We start from the raw sequence: 20,089 nt of genomic DNA, 5'->3' as shown, positions 1-20,089 counted from the left end.
GCGGCGAGATTTTCTGCTCCCTTTTTATCTCGAATTTTAATATCGAACTCTTGTAAGAGTAAGATCCAACGGATTAATCTTGGTTTGGTATCTTGTTTTGAAAATAGGTATCTAAGAGCAGAATGGTCAGTATAGACCACCGTTTTAGCTAGAACAAGATATGAACGAAATTTGTCAAAAGCAAAGACAATAGCAAGGAGTTCTTTTTCAGTAGTTGTATAATTCGTTTGTGCTCCTTGTAACGTTTTACTAGCATAATAAATAGGTTGAAATTGTTTTTCAATCCTTTGTCCTAAAACGGCTCCCATTGCAAAATCACTTGCATCGCACATAAGTTCAAACGGTAGATTCCAAATTGGAGTTATCATCATCGGCGCATTAGTGAGTTTTTCTTTAAGAATATTAAAAGATTTGATACATTCATCTGAAAATATGAAAGGAACATCCTTTTCTAGGAGTTTATTCATAGAAGTGGCAATTTTAGAAAAATCTTTTATGAAACGTCGGTAAAAACCGGCATGCCCTAGAAAACTCCTAACTCCTCTAACATTGGTGGGATGTGGAAGTTTAGAAATTACATCTACTTTAGCTCTATCCACTTCAATTCCTTCCTTTGAGATTTTATGTCCAAGAACGATGCCTTCTTTAACCATGAAATGACATTTCTCCCAATTAAGTACTAGATTTGATTGTTCGCATCTAATAAGCATTCGTTCAAGATTAACTAGACATGATTCAAAAGTATCACCGAAGACTGAAAAGTCATCCATGAAAACTTCCATGCATTCTTCTATCATGTCATGAAAAATCGCCATCATGCACCTTTGAAAGGTTGCAGGGGCGTTGCAAAGTCCAAATGGCATGCGTTTGTAAGCAAAAGTACCATAAGGGCACGTGAATGTGGTTTTCTCTTGATCCTCGGGTGCTATTGGAATTTGAAAATATCCGGAAAAACCATCAAGAAAACAATAGTAACTATTTCCGGCTAATCTTTCCAACATTTGATCAATGAAAGGTAAGGGAAAGTGATCTTTTCTGGTGGCGTCATTTAATTTTCTATAATCAATACAAACACGCCATCCCGTTACAGTCCTAGTAAGAATAAGCTCATTTTTTTCATTTGTGATGACAGTCATGCCACCTTTCTTAGGCATGCATTGAACTGGGCTTACCCATGGACTATCAGAGATTGGATAAATTAAACCTGCATCAAGCAGTTTAATAATTTCTTTCTTAACAACATCTTGCATATTAGGATTAAGTCTTCGTTGGCGTTGCACATACGTTTTATGACCTTCTTCCATAAGGATTTTATGTGTGCAATACGAAGGACTTATTCCTTTAATATCATGAATTTTCCATGCAATGGCTGGTTTATGAGCTTTTAGCACAGAAATGAGTTGTGATTTTTCATTTTCAGTAAGAGAAGACGATATTATTACAGGTAATTCGGATTCACCATGTAAATAAGCATATTCCAAATGGTTTGGAAGTGGCTTTAACTCTAATGTCGATGGTTCTTCTATCGATGATTTGTATCGATATCTGTCTTCTTCTTTTAGCATTAGAATTTCTTCTGTTGTTGGTTCATATCCATTAGCCATAAGTGTAGCTAACATTTCAGTTTCATCAATTGGTTCAATTCCTTCTCCTAAAGAACATTCTCCTGTTCCTTGTAATTCTGGAAATTCTTCTGACAATTCTGCAAGTGAATCTATAGTTTGAATATAATAACATGTATCATCTGCAGATTACGGTTGTTGCATTGCTCTATCAACTGAAAAGGTAACACTCTCGTCCTCTATACTTAGGGTCAATTTCTTACCAAACACGTCTATTATTGCTTTGGCCGTGTTTAAGAATGGTCTTCCTAATATGAGAGGAACTCGAGAATCTTCTTCCATATCCAGAATAACAAAATCTACTGGAAATACTAAAGTACCAACTTTAACTAGCATGTTCTCCATTATCCCTCTAGGATATTTTACTGATCGATCGGTTAGTTGTATGCTTATTCGTGTTGGTTTCAATTCTCCAAGGTCTAGTTTAGTGTATAGTGAATACGGCATTAAATTTATTCTAGCACCTAAATCTGCCAATGCTTCTATTGAACTAAGACTACCCAGAAAATATGGAATTGTGAAACTTCCTGGATCTGATAATTTTTCTGGTATCTTATTCAACAGTACTGCAGAACAATTAGCATTCATAGTAACAGCCGAGAGTTCTTCCATTTTCTTTCTATTTGTAATTAGATCTTTCAGAAATTTAGCATATCTAGGCATTCCTGAAATCACATCAATGAAAGGAAGATTGACATTTATTTGTTTAAACATATCCAAAAATTTGGATTGCTCGGCTTCAAGTCTCTCTTTTCTCATTTTACTCGGGTAAGGAAGTGGTGGTTGGTATGGTTTAACATAAGGTTTAGCCTTAACTGTGTTATCTTCATTAACCTTTTCAACTACCGGTTCTTTTTCCTTATCTTGTTCAGATTGTGGTTCTTACGGAGTAGGAATAGCTTCATCAGAAATTACAGGTATTTCAGGTGGTTTAAGTGTAATACCACTTCTTGTGGTAATGGCTTTAGCTGTTTCATTCCGGGGGTTAGCATTAGTATCACTAGGTAGACTTCCCAGTTTTTTTTCACCTATCAACCTTGCTAGGTTACTTACTTCTTGCTCCAAATTTTGAATAGAAGCTTGTTGATTTCTAAATGCTTGAGCATTTTGTTCATTGGTTTGTTTCTGAGATGTGAAAAAATGTGTTTGAGAATCAACTAGCTTCGACATCATATCTTCTAAATTTGGCTTTTTATCATCGGTTTGTGGTGGTTTATTTTGAAAATTAGGTCTTTGCTGATTGTAAGTATTATTGAATACTTGTTGATTACTTGGACCTTGTTGGTTGTTGTATGGAACATTTCGGTTATAATTCTGCTTTTGATTGTAAATTGGTCTTGGAGGTTGATAATTATTTCCAGGCCTTTGGTTTATGTATGAAACATTCTCTCTTTGTTCCATTGTTAGTTCAATACTGAGATAATCTTTTGTCAAATGTGGTCCTCCACACTGCTCACAACTAATTCGTATTGAGTGTATATCCTTAGTCATCTTTTCTATTCGTCTCTCGACAGCCTCTATCTTTGCAGAAATGGAATCTAAGTCATGGCTAGAATCGGCTCTAGCTGCTTTAGATGATCTAATGATATCTTTTTCTTGGTGCCACTCATGTGAGTGGGAAGCAGTGTTATCAATAATTTTGTAAGCGTCAGTTGCTGTTTTCTTCATAATGGAACCACCAGCTGCGATATCGATGTCTTTTCTTGTAGTGATGTCGCATCCTTGGTAGAATATTTGTACTATTTGACAAGTGTCTAAATCATGTTGCGGACATCCTCTCAATAACTTTCCAAATCTTGTCCATGCCTCATATAGAGTTTCATTTGGTTTCTGTGTGAACGTAACAATTTCTCCTTGAAGTCTCACGGCTTTAGATGCCGGAAAGAATTGTTTAAGAAATTTTTCAACTACAATATCCCATGTATCAATCGCCCCTTCAGGTAACGATTCTAACCAATCTTTGGCTTCTCCCTTTAAAGTCCAGGGAAATAACATGAGATATATATGTTCATCCTCAACTTCTCGAATTTTAAATAGTGTGCAGATCTTATTAAAAGTACGAAGATGTTCATTTGGATCTTCCTTCGGCGCACCACTAAATTGGCATTGATTAGTCACCATGTGTAGAATTTGTCCTTTGATTTCATAATCTGGCGCATTAATGTCAGGTTGAGTAATTGCGTAACCTTGGCCAGTGCGTTTAGCTCGCATTCGGTCTTCCATTCTTAAAGGTTCCAGATTTTCCATGATTGAATTTGTTGAATCTGAATCACTAAAGGATTCTGATTTAATGGTTGGTTCCTCAACAATCTCTGTTTGAATGATTGGTGGTTCCGGAGGAAAGATTAGTGGTTCAGGATCTATGAATTGTCCCTGAATATTCTCCGGATTCTCAATTGTGAGGTTGGGTTCAAAAAATGGATTATCGGAAATTTGAATTGGAGTACTTGGTCGACTGGATGACGATTCTAAAGAAAAATCAACGGCGACAATATTTGCTAGATGTCTTGATCGAGTTATAGGTGGTGAACGTACAAAAGGTGGTGAACGTTTTGCTCGGTGCATTCACTGAATATCCTATTAGTTTTAAAAATAAGAAAAATTATATAAGTTATCAAATTAATAGACTTTTCTGATTTTGCCCACGTTTCGAATAGCCAAAAGATGCAGCAGAGGGGCAGGATTCGTTTGGTCTCAATATAATTGAGTACTGTTTGGCTCCAATAACCCAGTCCACGTACAAATCCAATTATTACTACGAACCAGAAAATTTTGATGTCTATCAAATTAACCACTTAAAATAATTTTTCGTTTAATTTAAAGAAATTTTAGATAAGAAATAGAAAAAAAAATCTAAATCCTAAAAACTAGAGCGTCGAGAAATAAGAAAGAAAAAGAGCGCGTCGAAAAACGTCGAAAAATAAAAGTAAGAAAGTAGCGCGTCGAAACTTAAAAAGGAACTAAAAACTAAAAATTAAAAGTTGCGTCTAAAAATATTAAAGCTTAAAAGAAAAACTATATCCCAAATGGCAATAACTTAAAAAGGTACTAAAACTTAAAAACAGCTTCGCAAAATTCTAAAGCACCTAAATCTTAGTCTAAAGAAAAAGCACTTAATGGATTTTACGGCAAAGCCTAAAAATCTAGAAATAAAAATAATTATGGCAAAAACTATGACTTAAAACTAAATACGAGCGAAAAATACAAATATTACGCTAAAACGAATAAAAAGATACAAAATATAAAAAAAATATACTTAAAGTTGTAAAAAGTACAATTTTTATAAAAATATTATTTTTATATTATTTATTTTATAAAACTATTAATTTTATAATTTATTAAAACTAAATAATACTAAAAATAAAACAAATTAAATACTAAAACTAAAATAAAAAACTAAATTAATACACTAACCCTAATTAGGGTTTTTATTAAATAATAATAATAATAATTACTCCGTAATGATTACAGAATTCAGTCAAATGTGGCGTGTCAGCAGGACTCATGCGATCTCATGGGTCTTTGCCTTCGGGCTCATGCGATCGCATGAGCTAGGGTTTCGGGCCTGATATTGGGCTGCTACAGTGATCGGGTCGAGACTTTTATATTTATTATATTTTTTTTTTAAATTATATAAAATGTAACTATAATTTAAATAAAAAAAATAAAAATACTTTTTAACTTTTTAACAACTCTTAACAACAACAAAAAAAATAGATTTTGTTTTTCTTTTTATATTTTTGGATATAAAACGTATTTTTACAAAAACATATTTTTATAAAAGTAAACTAAAAATTAATAAAAATCTTTTTTTATATATATATAGCGTTGCACTTTCGGCGTTTTGCTTTTGGTTCCCCGGCAGCGGCGCCAAAAATACTTGATGTGTGCGAGGGGTACTAGGAAATAGTATTATTTTTATAACGAAATACTATTAAATACGATACAATTTTACACAAGATATTTATTTATTTATAGAATGTATATACCTAAACCTTGCTACAACACTTATAGGCAGTGTACCTAATCGTACAGTAGTGTAGTTTTTAGTAAGTCCGGTTCGTTCCACAGGGATCTCTTAAACAAGCTTAACGCTATATATTTAAAAACTATATTTGTAAAAATACAAAAATATATATAAGTAATATTATTATTATAAAGGGGGTTTTTACCGTTTAATGACCGGTTTGTCGATTTTTAAAACTTTAGTCGCAGTTAAAACCTAATGTAAAATATTAAATAAATAAAAGACTTAATTTAAAGCGTAAAGTAAATAACGATAATGAAATTGCGATAAAATAAAAGTACGATAATTAAAAGTGCAATTAAATACAATGACAATAAATAAAAGTGCGATAATTAAAAGTGCAATTAAATATGAAATAAAAGAATTATGCTTATTTAAACTTCCATAATCATGATGTTTGACGTGTTGATTTTTAGTTTATTCCCATGGATTAATTGTTCTTTGTCCTGGATTATTCGATATGTCCATACGGATTTGTCCATAATAGTCCATCAGTCATAAATATAAAGTGCGAAAGTCTTCGTCAAATTATTCTTATTCCCGAAGTCAAATATTCCAACTAATTGGGGATTCAAATTGTAACAAGGTTTTAATACTTTGTTTAATGAATACACCAGGTTATCGACTGCGTGTAAACCAAGGTTTTACTACTTTGTTAATAATTACACCAATTACCCTTGAATGTAATCCACCCTTGTTTCAACAAGTCTATTAACTATTAATTCAGTTCCGTGTCCGGTAAAATGAACAATTCTTGGTATTTATAGATATCCCGCCCACCGTACCCAGTCAAGCGTATGTGGTTATATATAAATACGTCAAATTATAAGTTTATATATTAAACGTCAAATTATAAGTTTATATATTAAATTAACGAGGTATCGTTTAGTTAATATAAAGCCCATTAATAGCCCATAGTCTAATTTCCACAAGTGTCGTTCTTTTATCCAAACTCCAATTATGGTACAAAGTCCAATTACCCAATTTTAGTATTTAGCCTAACATCATGATTACTTCGGCATTAAATAAGCATAATAATAACTTAGCTACGAGACATTAATTTAAAAATAACATTAACCATAACTTACAGTGATTAAAAATAGCGTAGCGTTACACGGACAGAATTTCGACTTACACCCTTACAACATTTTCTAACATACCCTTATTATTAGAATTTAAAATTAAAATTAAAATATAATATATATATATATATATATATATATATATATATATATATATATATATATATATATATATATATATATATCTTTACGTATGAAGGAAGAAGAAAAAGATGTGTTTAACTTCGATCAAAACCGCGAAATTTATAGGCATGTGGGCTGGAAAAGTGAGCCATACGATCGCATGACTTTTGTGCCTCCAGGCCATGCGATCGCATGGGGGTAGGTAGCAGCTCACATACTTTTGTTTTCAAGCTTGTCGACGTTTTAATAAATAAATATAATATATAAATAATTATAAGAATTATTTAAATATTATATTATATTTATGTGCATAGTTGACTTGTAATTTTTAGTCCGTTGCGTCGAGCATTGAGAGTTGTCTTTGGTCCCGGTTCCGGATTTTCGTACGTCCTTGCGTACAATTTAATATCTTGTACTTTGCGTTTCGCGTCTTGTACTCTTGTAATTTTGAGACGTTTCTCATCAATAATTGGAACCACTTTGATTGTATTTTGTACTTTTGAGCTTTTTGGTCGTTTGCGTCTTCAATTCGTCGAATCTGTCTTTTGTCTTCACCTTTTATTATTTAAACGAATATCACTTGTAAATAGAACAATTGCAACTAAAAGCTTGTCTTTCTTGAAGGATAATGCTATGAAATATATGTTCGTTTTTAGCATTATCAATTGTATATACCAATAGTACATACATCTAAAAGCTGTGTATCGTACGAGTACGAATACGGGTGCATACGAGTAGAATTGTTGATGAAACTGAACGAGGATGTAATTGTAAGCATTTTTGTTAAGTAGAAGTATTTTTATAAGTGTCTTGAAGTCTTTCAAAAGTGTATGAATACATATTAAAACACTACATGTATATACATTTTAACTGAGTCGTTAAATCATCGTTAGTCGTTACATGTAAATGTTATTTTGAAGCCTTTAGGTTAACGATCATGTTAGGTGTTGTTAACTCATTGTTTATTATATCAAATGAGATGTTAAATTATTACATTATCATGATATTATGATGTATTAATATATCTTAATATGATATATGTACAATTAAATGTCGTTACAATGATAATCGTTACATATATGCCTCGTTTCGAAATCCTTATGTTAGTAGTCTTGTTTTTACATATGTAGTTCATTGTTAATATACTTAATGATATGTTTACTTATCATAATACCATGTTAACTATATATATATCCATATATATAACATCATATAGTTTTTACAAGTTTTAACGTTCGTGAATCACCGGTCAACTTGGGTGGTCAATTGTCTATATGAAATCTATTTCACTTAATCAAGTCTTAACAAGTTTGATTGCTTAATAGGTTGGAAACACTTAATCATATAAATAACAATTTCATTTAATATATATAAACATGGAAAAGTTCGGGTCACTACATCCGGCACTGCCATCTTGACTGGCATTAATCCCAGTTAATACCGTCTTTAGTTTACTTTACTTGCTCTTTTCATTTCATGACATTTCATAAAAGGTAACCTAATATTGTAATTTGCTTTTTGGGGTATTTTTATTATTTCAGGCTACGGATCTTGTCAATATTAAGTTTTGAGGTATATGCTTTTATTTTCGTTTGTTAATTTTTATTGTTATAAAAAATTTCGCTTTCAATGTAATGACATTTGAATCAAACTTAATTAATATGTATGTATTTGTCAAAAGACATAGCAGTCACTCATTTTATTCATTTTTTTAATAATTTATCACAACTAAAGTAAATAACACACACTATATTCTTGATTTACTATGTAAATAAAAGTCTTTATGGTTTATTTTATAAAAAATTGAGATAAATTAGTTATAAAATTAAATATCGTATCGTCATTCAATTACCTGTTTTTTTAATAGCAAATGCACACACATTTTTTGTTCATGAGGGAACTCGAACACATAACATTGATGAGTTCCCTTAATACCGTCAGGCCAGAAGCGTTTTGATTAATTAATTGACTACTTTGTAATACATTATATATTTATAAATTTAATTATTCTCATTTGCAGTATGGCGAGATGGACAAAAACGAAGACAACGTATGTTGGAGGAGAATGAAGATTATTTAGAGTTTAATTAGAAAAATAAGGATATATAATCAGGGAAATATGTAACTTTAATGTTTAAATAAAAAACATATAATATTATATTTTCTTTGTTTGGAATATTTCAATATCTAAGATTTACTTCTATTTTATGAGATTAAACCAAATGAGTAAAAGTTTACTCAACATAAATATTTTAGACAAATATAACAATAAACAATATAGATATAAAACAATAAAAATATAGATATAAGATAACAAAACTACTTAATCACGTCTAGACGGAATAGTGAGGTACATAAAATGTAAACTGTTATACATTTATTCTAGATAAAACGATTACATATAGAAATATTTTTGACAAACTTTTATATACAAAGAAAAGAGAATAGTACGTACTGTTAGTCATTTATATTAGCCAATGTATTTAATGGTTGGGCTTAGCCCATTTTCATTGTTAGGGTTTTGTCCCTTATATATTCATATATTATGTAGTGTTTGATCATTCAGAAATAATAGTACTCATCTTCAATCTAACATGGTATCAGAGCTTCACTGCCCTCTCACCTCTGCTACACTAGTTTACTGTGATAATGTCAGCTCCGTATAACTTGCATCTAATTCGGTCCAACACCAGCGGACCAAACACATTGAGATTGACATTCATTTTGTCAGAGATTTAGTTGCTCAGGGACAGGTCCGGGTTCTCCATGTTCCATCCAGATATCAGTTTGCAGACATCTTCACGAAAGGCCTTCCATTTGCTCTATTTGACGAATTCAGATCCAGTTTGAGCGTTCGTCGTACTCCCGCTCCAACTGCGGGGGGATGTTAGCCATTTATATTAGCCCATGTATTTAATGGTTGGGCTTAGCCCATTTTCATTGTTAGGGTATTGTCCCTTATATATTCATATATTATGTAGTGTTTGATCATTCAGAAATAATAGTACTCATCTTCAATCTAACACGTACAAATAGTTACAATAAAGTATACTCCCTATTATATAATAGTGTTAGATATATATAATAATAGCTTTGTTTGGTAGACATAAAAAAATAGAGCTTATGAAAATCATAAGCTCTTAAAAAATAAACTACTTCTAGTAGCTATGGAAAAAAAAAAAAAAGTAGAGCTTATGAATTGAAAAATAAGCTCCATCTAATTTACCAAATACTTATAAAAAAAATAATAAGTTCAAGCTACCAGTTTTAAATATAAGCTCCAGCTTCAGCTCTAGCCCATAAGCTCCAGCTTCAGCTACAAGCTCTAGCTCCAGAAGCTACATGTTTGGTATCCTTTCTTTACACTTAAAAAACAAACCGGTAAGGAAAACAAGATTTGTGAGCTCTTAAGAACTTATTGTATCACCAACAACGTAATTATCAACATCACGTCTAGCACGACCCTAAAAATTTAGAAATTTTTGAATGAATAGCGTGAATTTTAAGGCCATTTGTAGAACTAGAATTTATTATTTTTATAGAAAAATGATATTGTATAAAACCAGGTTGTATTATTATCATAATCGATTATCGGTTTTTTTTTTGGAAGGAGAATCAATTATGTGGACGTGTAGTATACATCTATGTCTAAATCTAATTTTTTTGTTTGAACGACAAATTTTATTAGGCTCTCAGCAAGAAGCTAGAAGTAAAAGAAAACAATTACAATGACACTATAAGCCAATTGGTCCATGAAATATGAAATACAAACTTTACAATTACTAGAAAATCAAGAAAATGCAAAGTATATAATACAATCAAAAACTTCATGCGCCTTTAAATTATGCTCCTGGAAGATAACTCCATTATGAAATCTCCATAGAATCCACAGCAAGGTTGCTACAATAACAAACATATGGTTATTGCCTCACGACTAGCAACCCAAAAATCAAACCAATATAGTCTATTGAATGATTTATGTTCTTCACTCCAAAATTACAGCGAGGACAACCTGTATTATCAACAATCACTCCACAATGGATAAGATTACTTCGAGTAGGTAATCGATCCATAACTAACCGCCACAAGAATATGTTAATCTTCTTTAAAATAATCTTGCACCATAGAATATTAACCTGAGTTAATAGTAATAAGATAGAATATAATTCCTTGTTTCCTTACCAGAGAATCCACCACTTGAGCATGCTGCCCATATTAGTGTGTAATCTAATAGTACATTCGAAATAGCATCTAACAGAACCGGAACAATCATTTCTACTTCCAATCTGTTCACGGTTCCAACACCATTTTAAACTCTCGTTTTCTCTTATATCCATGATTAGACAATCCAGATTAACATCAAGACTAATTAATCTATTGAACCGAGAACACAAAGGCTCATCCTCAATCCGAAGATCCTTCCAATGCTTGACTTTGTTACCTCTCCCAAGATTAAATCTGATGGGGTAGGAAACCAGAATTTTGTGCATTAAATTGAGAGTTAACCATGTTCCTCCATATACCCGTTCTACCCATGTTGCCACCTTCCAACCCACCTTTACTACCATAAATAGCAACAATATCATCAGACCCATATACCCTTCGAATTCGTTGAGAACCTCCACGATTAATTGAACATAAGAGCAAGAGTAAAAGCTTTAAGACTTCCAATCCCAAAACCACCGTTATCTAAACTCGCCAACACATTTGACCATTTCACCCAATGAATTTTCTTTTGTCCTTCAATTATACCCCCAAAAAATGAACAACGAATTCTTGCTAATTCATTTAACACGGCTTCTGGACTAAACCACCCACGCGATCATTTTCCGCAGTTGTATAACCCGTCCCCAACTACTGTCACAGAGGAAACCCGGACCAATCCTAGAAAATGATAGGTAAACACCCCCCTCTCTCCGCTGCCCCCGCAACGCAATGTGCGAAAGGCGACCTTGGATGAAATTCAAGATTAGGGGATATCGTTGTGTGCAATGTTGTCGATTCAGGGAATCGAACTCCCAACCTCTTGTAAAGAGGTATGGGCCATTACCACTAGACCAACAACACAATAATCAAAGTTTGGAGTTATTGAAACCCGTTCTTGGCATTGCCGGCTCTTAGATGTGCGCTCCACGTGAGCAAAATCCGGTGTTAGCAACCACATCTCGACCGTCTAAATCCTCCAAGGACTTAGATCCTTGATAGAGTCTAGATCAATCAATATCAATAGTTGTTATCAAAAGATTGTAGAATATTTCTATTAGATGTCACTCAATAAATTTTTTCGCATTATCACGAGTCAGTAAACTCTAATTCTGCCAAACGATTGAGGGATCAACCATTGACTTAGATAACACTTGAGACTTGAACAAATATGTCTAAAAATACCAAATGTCATTCTATCAGCTATGAAAAATGATTCATTTTAAAAAGGGTTGTGATCTACTATTTGATAATATACAAATTAACACCTATTTTAAACCATTTTCTGTGATGATTTACACCTAATGTTAAGTCAATTTTCAGTTTTAAACTTACAAATTATATTTACTACCCATTGCAGTTTCATGAGGGAAATGATTAAAAAAAACAAAAAATGATCCCTACAAATGAACAAATATATACCAGGCATGCATGTTAGCTAAAAACACCCATTTCATCCAAGTTTTAAATTTTCCTTAAAAACTCTAGCTATAGAAACCAGACAAAACCTCATTTGATGAGTAACATAAAACTATAAAAAAAAAAATACTTTCCGAAATGAGCTGGTATGAAACCATTATTCACAAAACCTTGTATATATCTATATCATCACTACTTGTCTACATGTTTCTAAACAAAACCATAGAATCATCTTTATCGGGAGGTTTAAACGCAAGAGAAAGCGATAAAGAAGACGCCACGTCATGCTCCTCATCATTTTTCGTCACTGTTATATCATCATCTGTTTCTTCAGCTAAACATGTTATATCTTCATTCAAATCCAAAGCAAGTTTGACTTTTGGAGACTTTACGGGCGAACCTATTACAGGAAAGAAGTAGCTTTCACCATTATTATTCTCCTTCAGCTCACTTGTATTTTGCGGAAACAAGTCACACTTTTGCTTCTTGCTAACACTTCCTTCTTCAGCCACTCGACCACTAACATCACGCCATGTGTTGTTTATTTGATTTGTGGTGGTAATGTCATCATCTTCAGAAAGGTCAATAAATGCACGCTTTTTGGGTTCGATTTCTAGATTCCTACTAACTTCATGGCTGTCACTTTTATTTGGCACTGATGCAATTTTGTCTGTGACAACTGGAGCTACATTATTAATAAGACTATCAGGTGGACTTGATATGTTTTTATTGGTTGCGTTTTCTTGAGGAGAAGTTTGCAACTTGAAGTTCCCCTGGGACTGTGAGTTAACATTGTCATCCTATAACGAAGAAAATAGTATCAAACAATTTATTAAAAAATAAAGGACCATTATAGTGGAAAACGATGACACCTAAACAGAGATATGATAAATAAAGAAATTGTACTTGTTCTTTAAATGGATATCATACCCTCAAGAGTACTGAATTACTGATACATCAACAACCTATATGACATCTTTATGCACACAAAACAATAGGTGATTGATGCACTAAACATACGACCTGTATAATTACAAGTCTATTTTCGTTGAGAGAAATAACAGTTCATAATTTAACTAATTCAGCCCTTTGGAACCTTTCAAGCTTACCAAATGTAATAATCACATACAAACCGCTATCCAAGAAAGAGTATAGCCCTAATTACCCATACTTAGGCCAATGGGTCACAATTACCTCTTCAATATCATACGGTGGGTGACTTCTTGGGTTTTCAATATCCATCCCTACTAGGGCAATCTAGATCCTAAGGCACTTAAAAAAATTTCAAGATAAGGTCATCAGCATGTGTATCGTTGTAAATTCGGGTTACAAGATATAACGACAAGTGAGACAAGCAAATGTTGACAAGGGCCCACGGTTTTCTATTGTTTGTTTCTTGGGGACAGATGAATAGCCTAAGAAAGAACTAACAGGTCAATCTCTTCCAAATTCATGCTACGACTTTATAGTGTCAATGACCTAGACAACTTGTGGGCCACTCTTGATAAGCATCAGTACACCAATTAGATGCATCTACATCTACATCTACATCTACATCTACATATTGTTTAATGCATAAACAAATAATCAGATGTCTAAAATGTACTTAACAACGTAAATTATATTGCCATTATGTTCATGAAAAGATGATTCTACTTCTTGCAAGCCTAATTAAACTGTTAGAAACTGTATTAATTAATATACATCAAGTATCAAAGATATTCACACAAGAAACCCTCTGAAAATTACATACTGACCCAGTTTGTCGATTGCAGTGATATCTATCATAGGACTCATGTTCAATAAATATAAATATATATGCTCAAAGAAAGAATAATACCTTGTTCATAGATCCAAGTGAACATGCATCCTCCAGTGATGACTTTTTATCATATGGAGTGATAGAAACGGCTTGAGGAATCGGGCTTATTTCTGGCTTATCAGAAACTAGGTGCAACGAATTTCTCTTCTTCCCTCTGAGGACACCCCAAAGAAAGAAAACCATATTCCAACCTACAAATAACAAATGGAAATCAAGGACACATACCTCAGATATAAATATGCATGTAGAAATACGTATATACACATGTATAAGTATTTGTTATATTATGAGTCTCCTCTTACGACTGGATTTTTCAGGAAGCTGACTGGAAGGGAATATCAGCAGTTCAACCCCATTGATACTTCCAATAAGAGCCAAGTCACCTCTAATCATATCATCCAACAAAACTTGGTAGCTTTTTTCATAACTGTTTCACAGCATCAAAGAATATCATTACATTACAAATATTACTAAAGAAAAAAAGTAGGGAATAGAATTTGTTGTTACCTGTCAACATCTTTAGCGAAGAAATAGATTGCAATGTTGTCCTCTTTAACACCACTCTTTTCAAATTGTGATGGCCAAGCACTAATGCGAGATACCCCGTTCAGATGAATCTTATAGGGTAAGTTGTTCACAGCTTCAAAAACCCTAGGTGATGCACACATTGACAAATGAGCTTGTAACCCGTCCCAAAATTCAGCTGCTTTACCACTTCTGTTGATCTCAAAACCTCCTCTACATGTATAAAGCAAAAGGTCAACAATAAAAAAATAAAAGAAAAAAATGACATTTTTAAAATTTAAATCCGTATAAGATATAGATAGAAGCGTTGAATTCAAAAGAAACCATACTGCCAGATACATTCATGATCAGGTATAGCTTTCGTCCTTAAAAGAGAAGACAGTGCTGCATCATCATGATTGGATACTCCAGTTGTCAAATGCTTTCCTTCAGATGAGGGTATCATAGATTGCTTTAAATTGCTACCATTTGACTGTTTAGAATGGTCAACAATAGGATTTCGTAACATTTGACCTTGCCAATCAGTTGACACCTCAGCCGAAGTCAAATTCCCTGCAATCCTTGACTGGGGTAAACGATCAACAGTCGATGTTTCATTAATCATGGTTGCAACAGATGATGATTCATCAGATTGATCAGAGACTTTATTCTTCCGATATATTCCGGGCTTTTTAAGCAACGCTGCTTCAATCGCATCCTTTAAACTGTTATCTCCTTTTTTCAACTCCTTTGAATTTCTTGTAGTCGACACATTATTAGGTAATGACCCTTGTGCAGAAGGACCAGTATGTTTATTATGTTCCTTGGGTCCATCAGCAAGATTTGTTGATTCTTTAGGTGTGGCCGATTTTGATGAATTGTCTTCCTTCAAAGAGATGGACTTTTGTTCCGTAGCATTGTTAATTCCACTAGATGATGAAGTTCCAACCTTATTTGGGGAAGATGGCAAGTGTTTGTTGACTGGACCTAGATATACAAGATACAGAACATACATGAATCATAGAAAAAGGCACGTTGGGTGGGTAACAGATCAGAACAGGAAGACACGAAACGCTTATAAGATTTTTAATACAATAATACTATACAAGTAAGTTGTTCAACAAAGAGGTTTACATAATCAGTCCAAATTAACAGATCATATTAAATTTACAAGGAGAAGCTATGCCTTAAAAGAACAATTGAATGAAATCTTAAACTGTTCCCTTTGTGGCTTTGTAATATTTTCACATATTGCATGCTTCACACGTTAGAGTTAAACATAATATAAATAGCCCGACTCATAAACAACAGGGTCAAGATTAACATGTCTAGGGCAAATATATAACTATTATAAGTTGCACAGTACTGTAAGAGGAAAAATATCTTACCTTGAGAAACAGATACTTCAGCACCTAAATTGGAAGAACGATTGGTTGATTTTAGTCCTGAAATCAATTTACTGTCACCCTTTAAAAACTTTGTTTCAGAGTTGGAACCTGAAGAAATGGGATTGTTTTCACTACGAGATACTAGCAATTTATCAACAGTTGGAGCCAACGCAGAAGTACTTGATTTAACTGAGTTAGTCCTTTCGAGGGACCTTTCTTTTTTGTTTTTTAGACTTCTAAAATCGTGAACAGAGGAATTAGGAGATAACATCTTGACTTTGGAACCACTTGGACCAAAACGCCCCAAGTTTGAAGATCTAAACGACATTGATTTTCCCATCTCTTTGCCTTCATGAGAAGAAAGTTCTTTGGTCGATTTCTGCCTTTGAAGAACAGCTTCATCTACAAGTTTAGTTTTAGGCCTCGCATTTGGGTAACTGAATGAATTGGATTTGAAGAAAGCACCTGAACAAGAAATATTAGCAAACTATAGTACTAAGAGAAAATCACATACAAACTTGTAAATAAACAAATGGTTACATACCTTTCAAAGATTGTGAACGTGGACGCCTCACAGGAGAATGTGACCCCTCTGTAGACTCATCATCAAAGTGTGAATCAGAAGACGAATGGTGGCTAGATTTGACTTTTAAACGGTCAACATCTGTTGCTGATTCTGTAATCGTTTCAAGAGCCTGCTTCTTAAAAGACGAAGAAGTTTCTAATTCTTCTGCACGTCTTTTTCCAGATACCTTCACAATGGCTGGATCAGAAGATGGACCATTTTCAGGACCATTATCTGGACTATACTTCCGTCTATCTGTGTTTAAGGTGTTATTAACTTCATCTAATCTGCATTCTTCACATACCCAATTACCCTCAGGAGGTTTATCCATGGTTACCCTCATGCAATATCTGACAAATCAAAGGGAATGAGCCGCTTAACAATATTTATTAACACAAAAACTGAAAAAGATACATCAGGATGTGATAGATAAACTTACATGTGCTCAGCACCATCAGGGCACTTACAGCATATAGCAAGTAAATCCTCCCGGCCTGCATCTCCGCATATATCACATACTTTCACCTAAAATAAAACTCAAAAACATACAATTAGTGACTCTACAAAGTGATTAGTTTACATAACATGCATGTAAACATTTAGTACCAACAAAAGAATTAGGGATTGACACTCACATCTAGCTCCACAACATCTGATTCGTCACTGTCATCAGCATCATCGTTTTGCAGAGACGTTTCACTTTCATCTCCAGTCTTGTCTTCTTCTAGACTTTGTTCAGGAGATTTAGAACGTTCTTTAGAAAGCTTAGCACCATCACCACTAGTTCCCACTTCTTTCTTTTGATTGCCTACACTAACCTTACTATTCTCATATTCATCAGAACTAAACGAAGATTTTTCTGCAGAGAGATAAGTGCAACATTCTATCAGCTTCTTTATGTTGAGTTATCAGAAATAAAATTAACACATGATGCATTAGAGAGTGTACCTTCACCATTTCGTAACCGAGTACCATTATCAGTTATACCAAACATGTTTGGTCGACGACTAGAGTCGCTGAACCTGTTGAGACGTTTAGTCCTCTTATTAACTCTACTTTCAGCATTTTCAGAGAAAGTATTATAACTCGAACTCACACTTTCTAGGTTGCTTGTTTCACTAGTTGTTTGCTGTTTGTTTTCAGAAGCTTTACGCTTACCAATAGTTGTTACATCTTTACGATTACCATAAACTTTATCAGCCTTTTCCATTGGATCTCGCTTGACATGCAAACAGGATGTATATAGAGAACCACGCACACGTCACACTTTGCAGACCCTTTTCAAACTAAGCTAATGATCACTGAAAACCCTTTTATCTCCTTTATGAACTTGAAAACACCTTAACTTGTATCAAGGACACTGAAAAAAACCAAGAACTAGTTATGCTATCATCACAAATAATTGAATTTGAAACCAGATTAACCAACATTAAAGTACTCATAATAATTTTCAAGTTACAGTGTCTTATGGCAAATACTAAGTGTTGTAACTAGAAATACATATTGAAATGTGATGAAAATAAGGGAAAATATCTACTAATCAAATTTGCGCTATCACGTACAAGCTCATTTAAGTACCTCAGATCATGTAAAAACTATTTAGCTACTCATACAGTGCTTCTAAATATGATTTCTAAAACCAATATTCCCAAATTCATACAAATTGTACTAAGGTATTCAAATATACAAAAATTCAGGCCTAAAACTGAATCAGTTCTGGCAAGTTTTCTATTATAAGCTTAAATGATTATCTTAAAAATTAAACTTTCAACCGAGTAAACGAGAATAGGCTCACGTAAAATGAAGAGACCAATCAGTCCATAACCAAAGCAATAAAAGCATCAACTCATGCAGCAGCAAACTAAACACATATCATCAGCATAACCACATTCAGCACAACTTTACAATTTCAAATCAATTTCAGTTTTCAGTCTTCTGTCAACTAATTTAGGACCAAGGCAATGATGTCAATACACTTAGATCACATTAAATGCACAATTCATCAAAAAGATCAACAATAACCCTAAAAATAAGTACACGTGTACGCAATTGATAAAAATTCACAAAAATATAAGAAATGATCACAGTAATCTTATAAACCTCATTAAATAATCGCTCCTTCTTAGGTTTCACCATCAACATACGATCGATCAAACATTAAACCCTAAGATTTCAGTTACTTGTATGTAATTGTATGATTGTGTATAGATATAAATTTCGCACGCCGTAGTTGATGTTACAGAGTCAAAAAAAGGATGAATTAAAATGGTGAAAGGAATTTTAGATATATAGACAGAGAGATACATATATATTTTATAGAATAATATAGATATAGAAGATATAGATGGACGGACACATAAAATAAATTTAATTAATGACGTTGAAACTTGAAAGAAAAGAATTCTTACAGATTTGTGAAAGGGGATAAATCTAGGGCTAGGGTTAGGGCACCAAACCACCACTCAAAACATTTGAGTACTTTGCTTCCTAAACAATTGTTTAACCCAAATATTTTATAACTATAACTCAAATATCAAATATATATTTGATATTTGATTGATTTAATTTTTGCTTTTAGCATGGTTAATGTGACTTAAATACTATGGCAATAACATAACATAACAACTAATATAACATTAATATCAATATCAATATCAATATAAATATTAAATTAAAATATATATTATATTAGTGTATTATATATTATATAATATAATCAACGAAAATCTTATTACATCAAATTTTTATATTATTAAATTAAATTATTACTTAAAATTAAATATGAATATATAACTACCTATTAAATACCCGGATATGAATTGGCTGATGGCGTATGCATATTCATATTCATTTAATTCCAGTTTATCCATCCATCGATATTATATCTACTAGATTAAGCGAGTTAATGGATATCCATTAGATAATATAAAGATGTTATTATATTTCCTAATATATACGATGAAAATAAAAACATAATATAGCAAAAATAAATATGACATGACATAATTAAAATTTATTCACGGGAATATGTAATCTTTGTTGAACACAATTTGTTAAATTTACAATTAAACATGGATTGTGAAAAATTAAATATATAATTTGTATGTTTATTTTATTAAATATATGTATTTTATTGTAATATATCATAGTTATTTTATTATAAAGTTGAACGCAAAATATAAATCTAACGGTAAATGCATTTGTAATAGTGAATATGTAAGCATATATCTATATTTATGCATTGATATATGTATTTCAGGTGTTAATGTATATATATCCATGGATGAAAATTTTCATCCATGTCTATATCCATACCCATTTAGGTAAATCCATA

At 32.6% G+C, this 20,089-nt stretch overlaps 1 protein-coding gene across 2 annotated transcripts; it reads right to left on the bottom strand.

Moving 5' to 3' along the window:
* Positions 1–12,434: 12,434 nt before the first annotated feature.
* Positions 12,435–19,271, bottom strand: LOC139866066 (ASI1-immunoprecipitated protein 2-like). 2 transcript variants are annotated; one of them, XM_071854192.1, is made up of 11 exons: positions 19,164–19,271; positions 17,704–18,115; positions 17,391–17,614; positions 17,195–17,280; positions 16,735–17,105; positions 16,191–16,655; positions 15,153–15,789; positions 14,806–15,036; positions 14,601–14,725; positions 14,317–14,489; positions 12,435–13,276 (listed from the first exon to the last, which is right to left on the bottom strand). In XM_071854192.1, exons 2-11 carry the CDS (start codon positions 17,963–17,965, stop codon positions 12,677–12,679), a joined length of 3,174 nt encoding a protein of 1,057 aa, XP_071710293.1. In that variant the 5' UTR covers positions 17,966–18,115; positions 19,164–19,271; the 3' UTR covers positions 12,435–12,676. The 2 variants fall into 2 exon arrangements, with proteins under 2 accessions (XP_071710293.1, XP_071710294.1); XM_071854193.1 differs by lacking the exon at positions 19,164–19,271 and adding an exon at positions 18,856–18,979.
* Positions 19,272–20,089: the final 818 nt, after the last annotated feature.

Source organism: Rutidosis leptorrhynchoides, chromosome 9, assembly GCF_046630445.1.
Source record: "Rutidosis leptorrhynchoides isolate AG116_Rl617_1_P2 chromosome 9, CSIRO_AGI_Rlap_v1, whole genome shotgun sequence".
Lineage (NCBI taxonomy): Eukaryota > Viridiplantae > Streptophyta > Magnoliopsida > Asterales > Asteraceae > Rutidosis > Rutidosis leptorrhynchoides.
The sequence above is the reverse complement of the archived record's forward strand: the minus strand, read 5'-3'. Positions and strand labels throughout refer to the sequence as shown.

What these genes read in the sequence shown, in the direction of transcription:
- LOC139866066 (XM_071854192.1), bottom strand. Translation starts at nt 17,965, where the DNA reads ATGGAAAAGGCTGATAAAGTTTATGGTAATCGTAAAGATGTAACAACT. An exon ending in CCTGATGGTGCTGAGCACAT is followed by an intron (nt 17,106 to 17,194) that starts GTAAGTTTATCT and finishes TTGATTTGTCAG; the next exon opens with ATATTGCATGAGGGTAACCA. An exon ending in CACTTGGATCTATGAACAAG is followed by an intron (nt 13,277 to 14,316) that starts GTATTATTCTTT and finishes TCTTCGTTATAG; the next exon opens with GATGACAATGTTAACTCACA.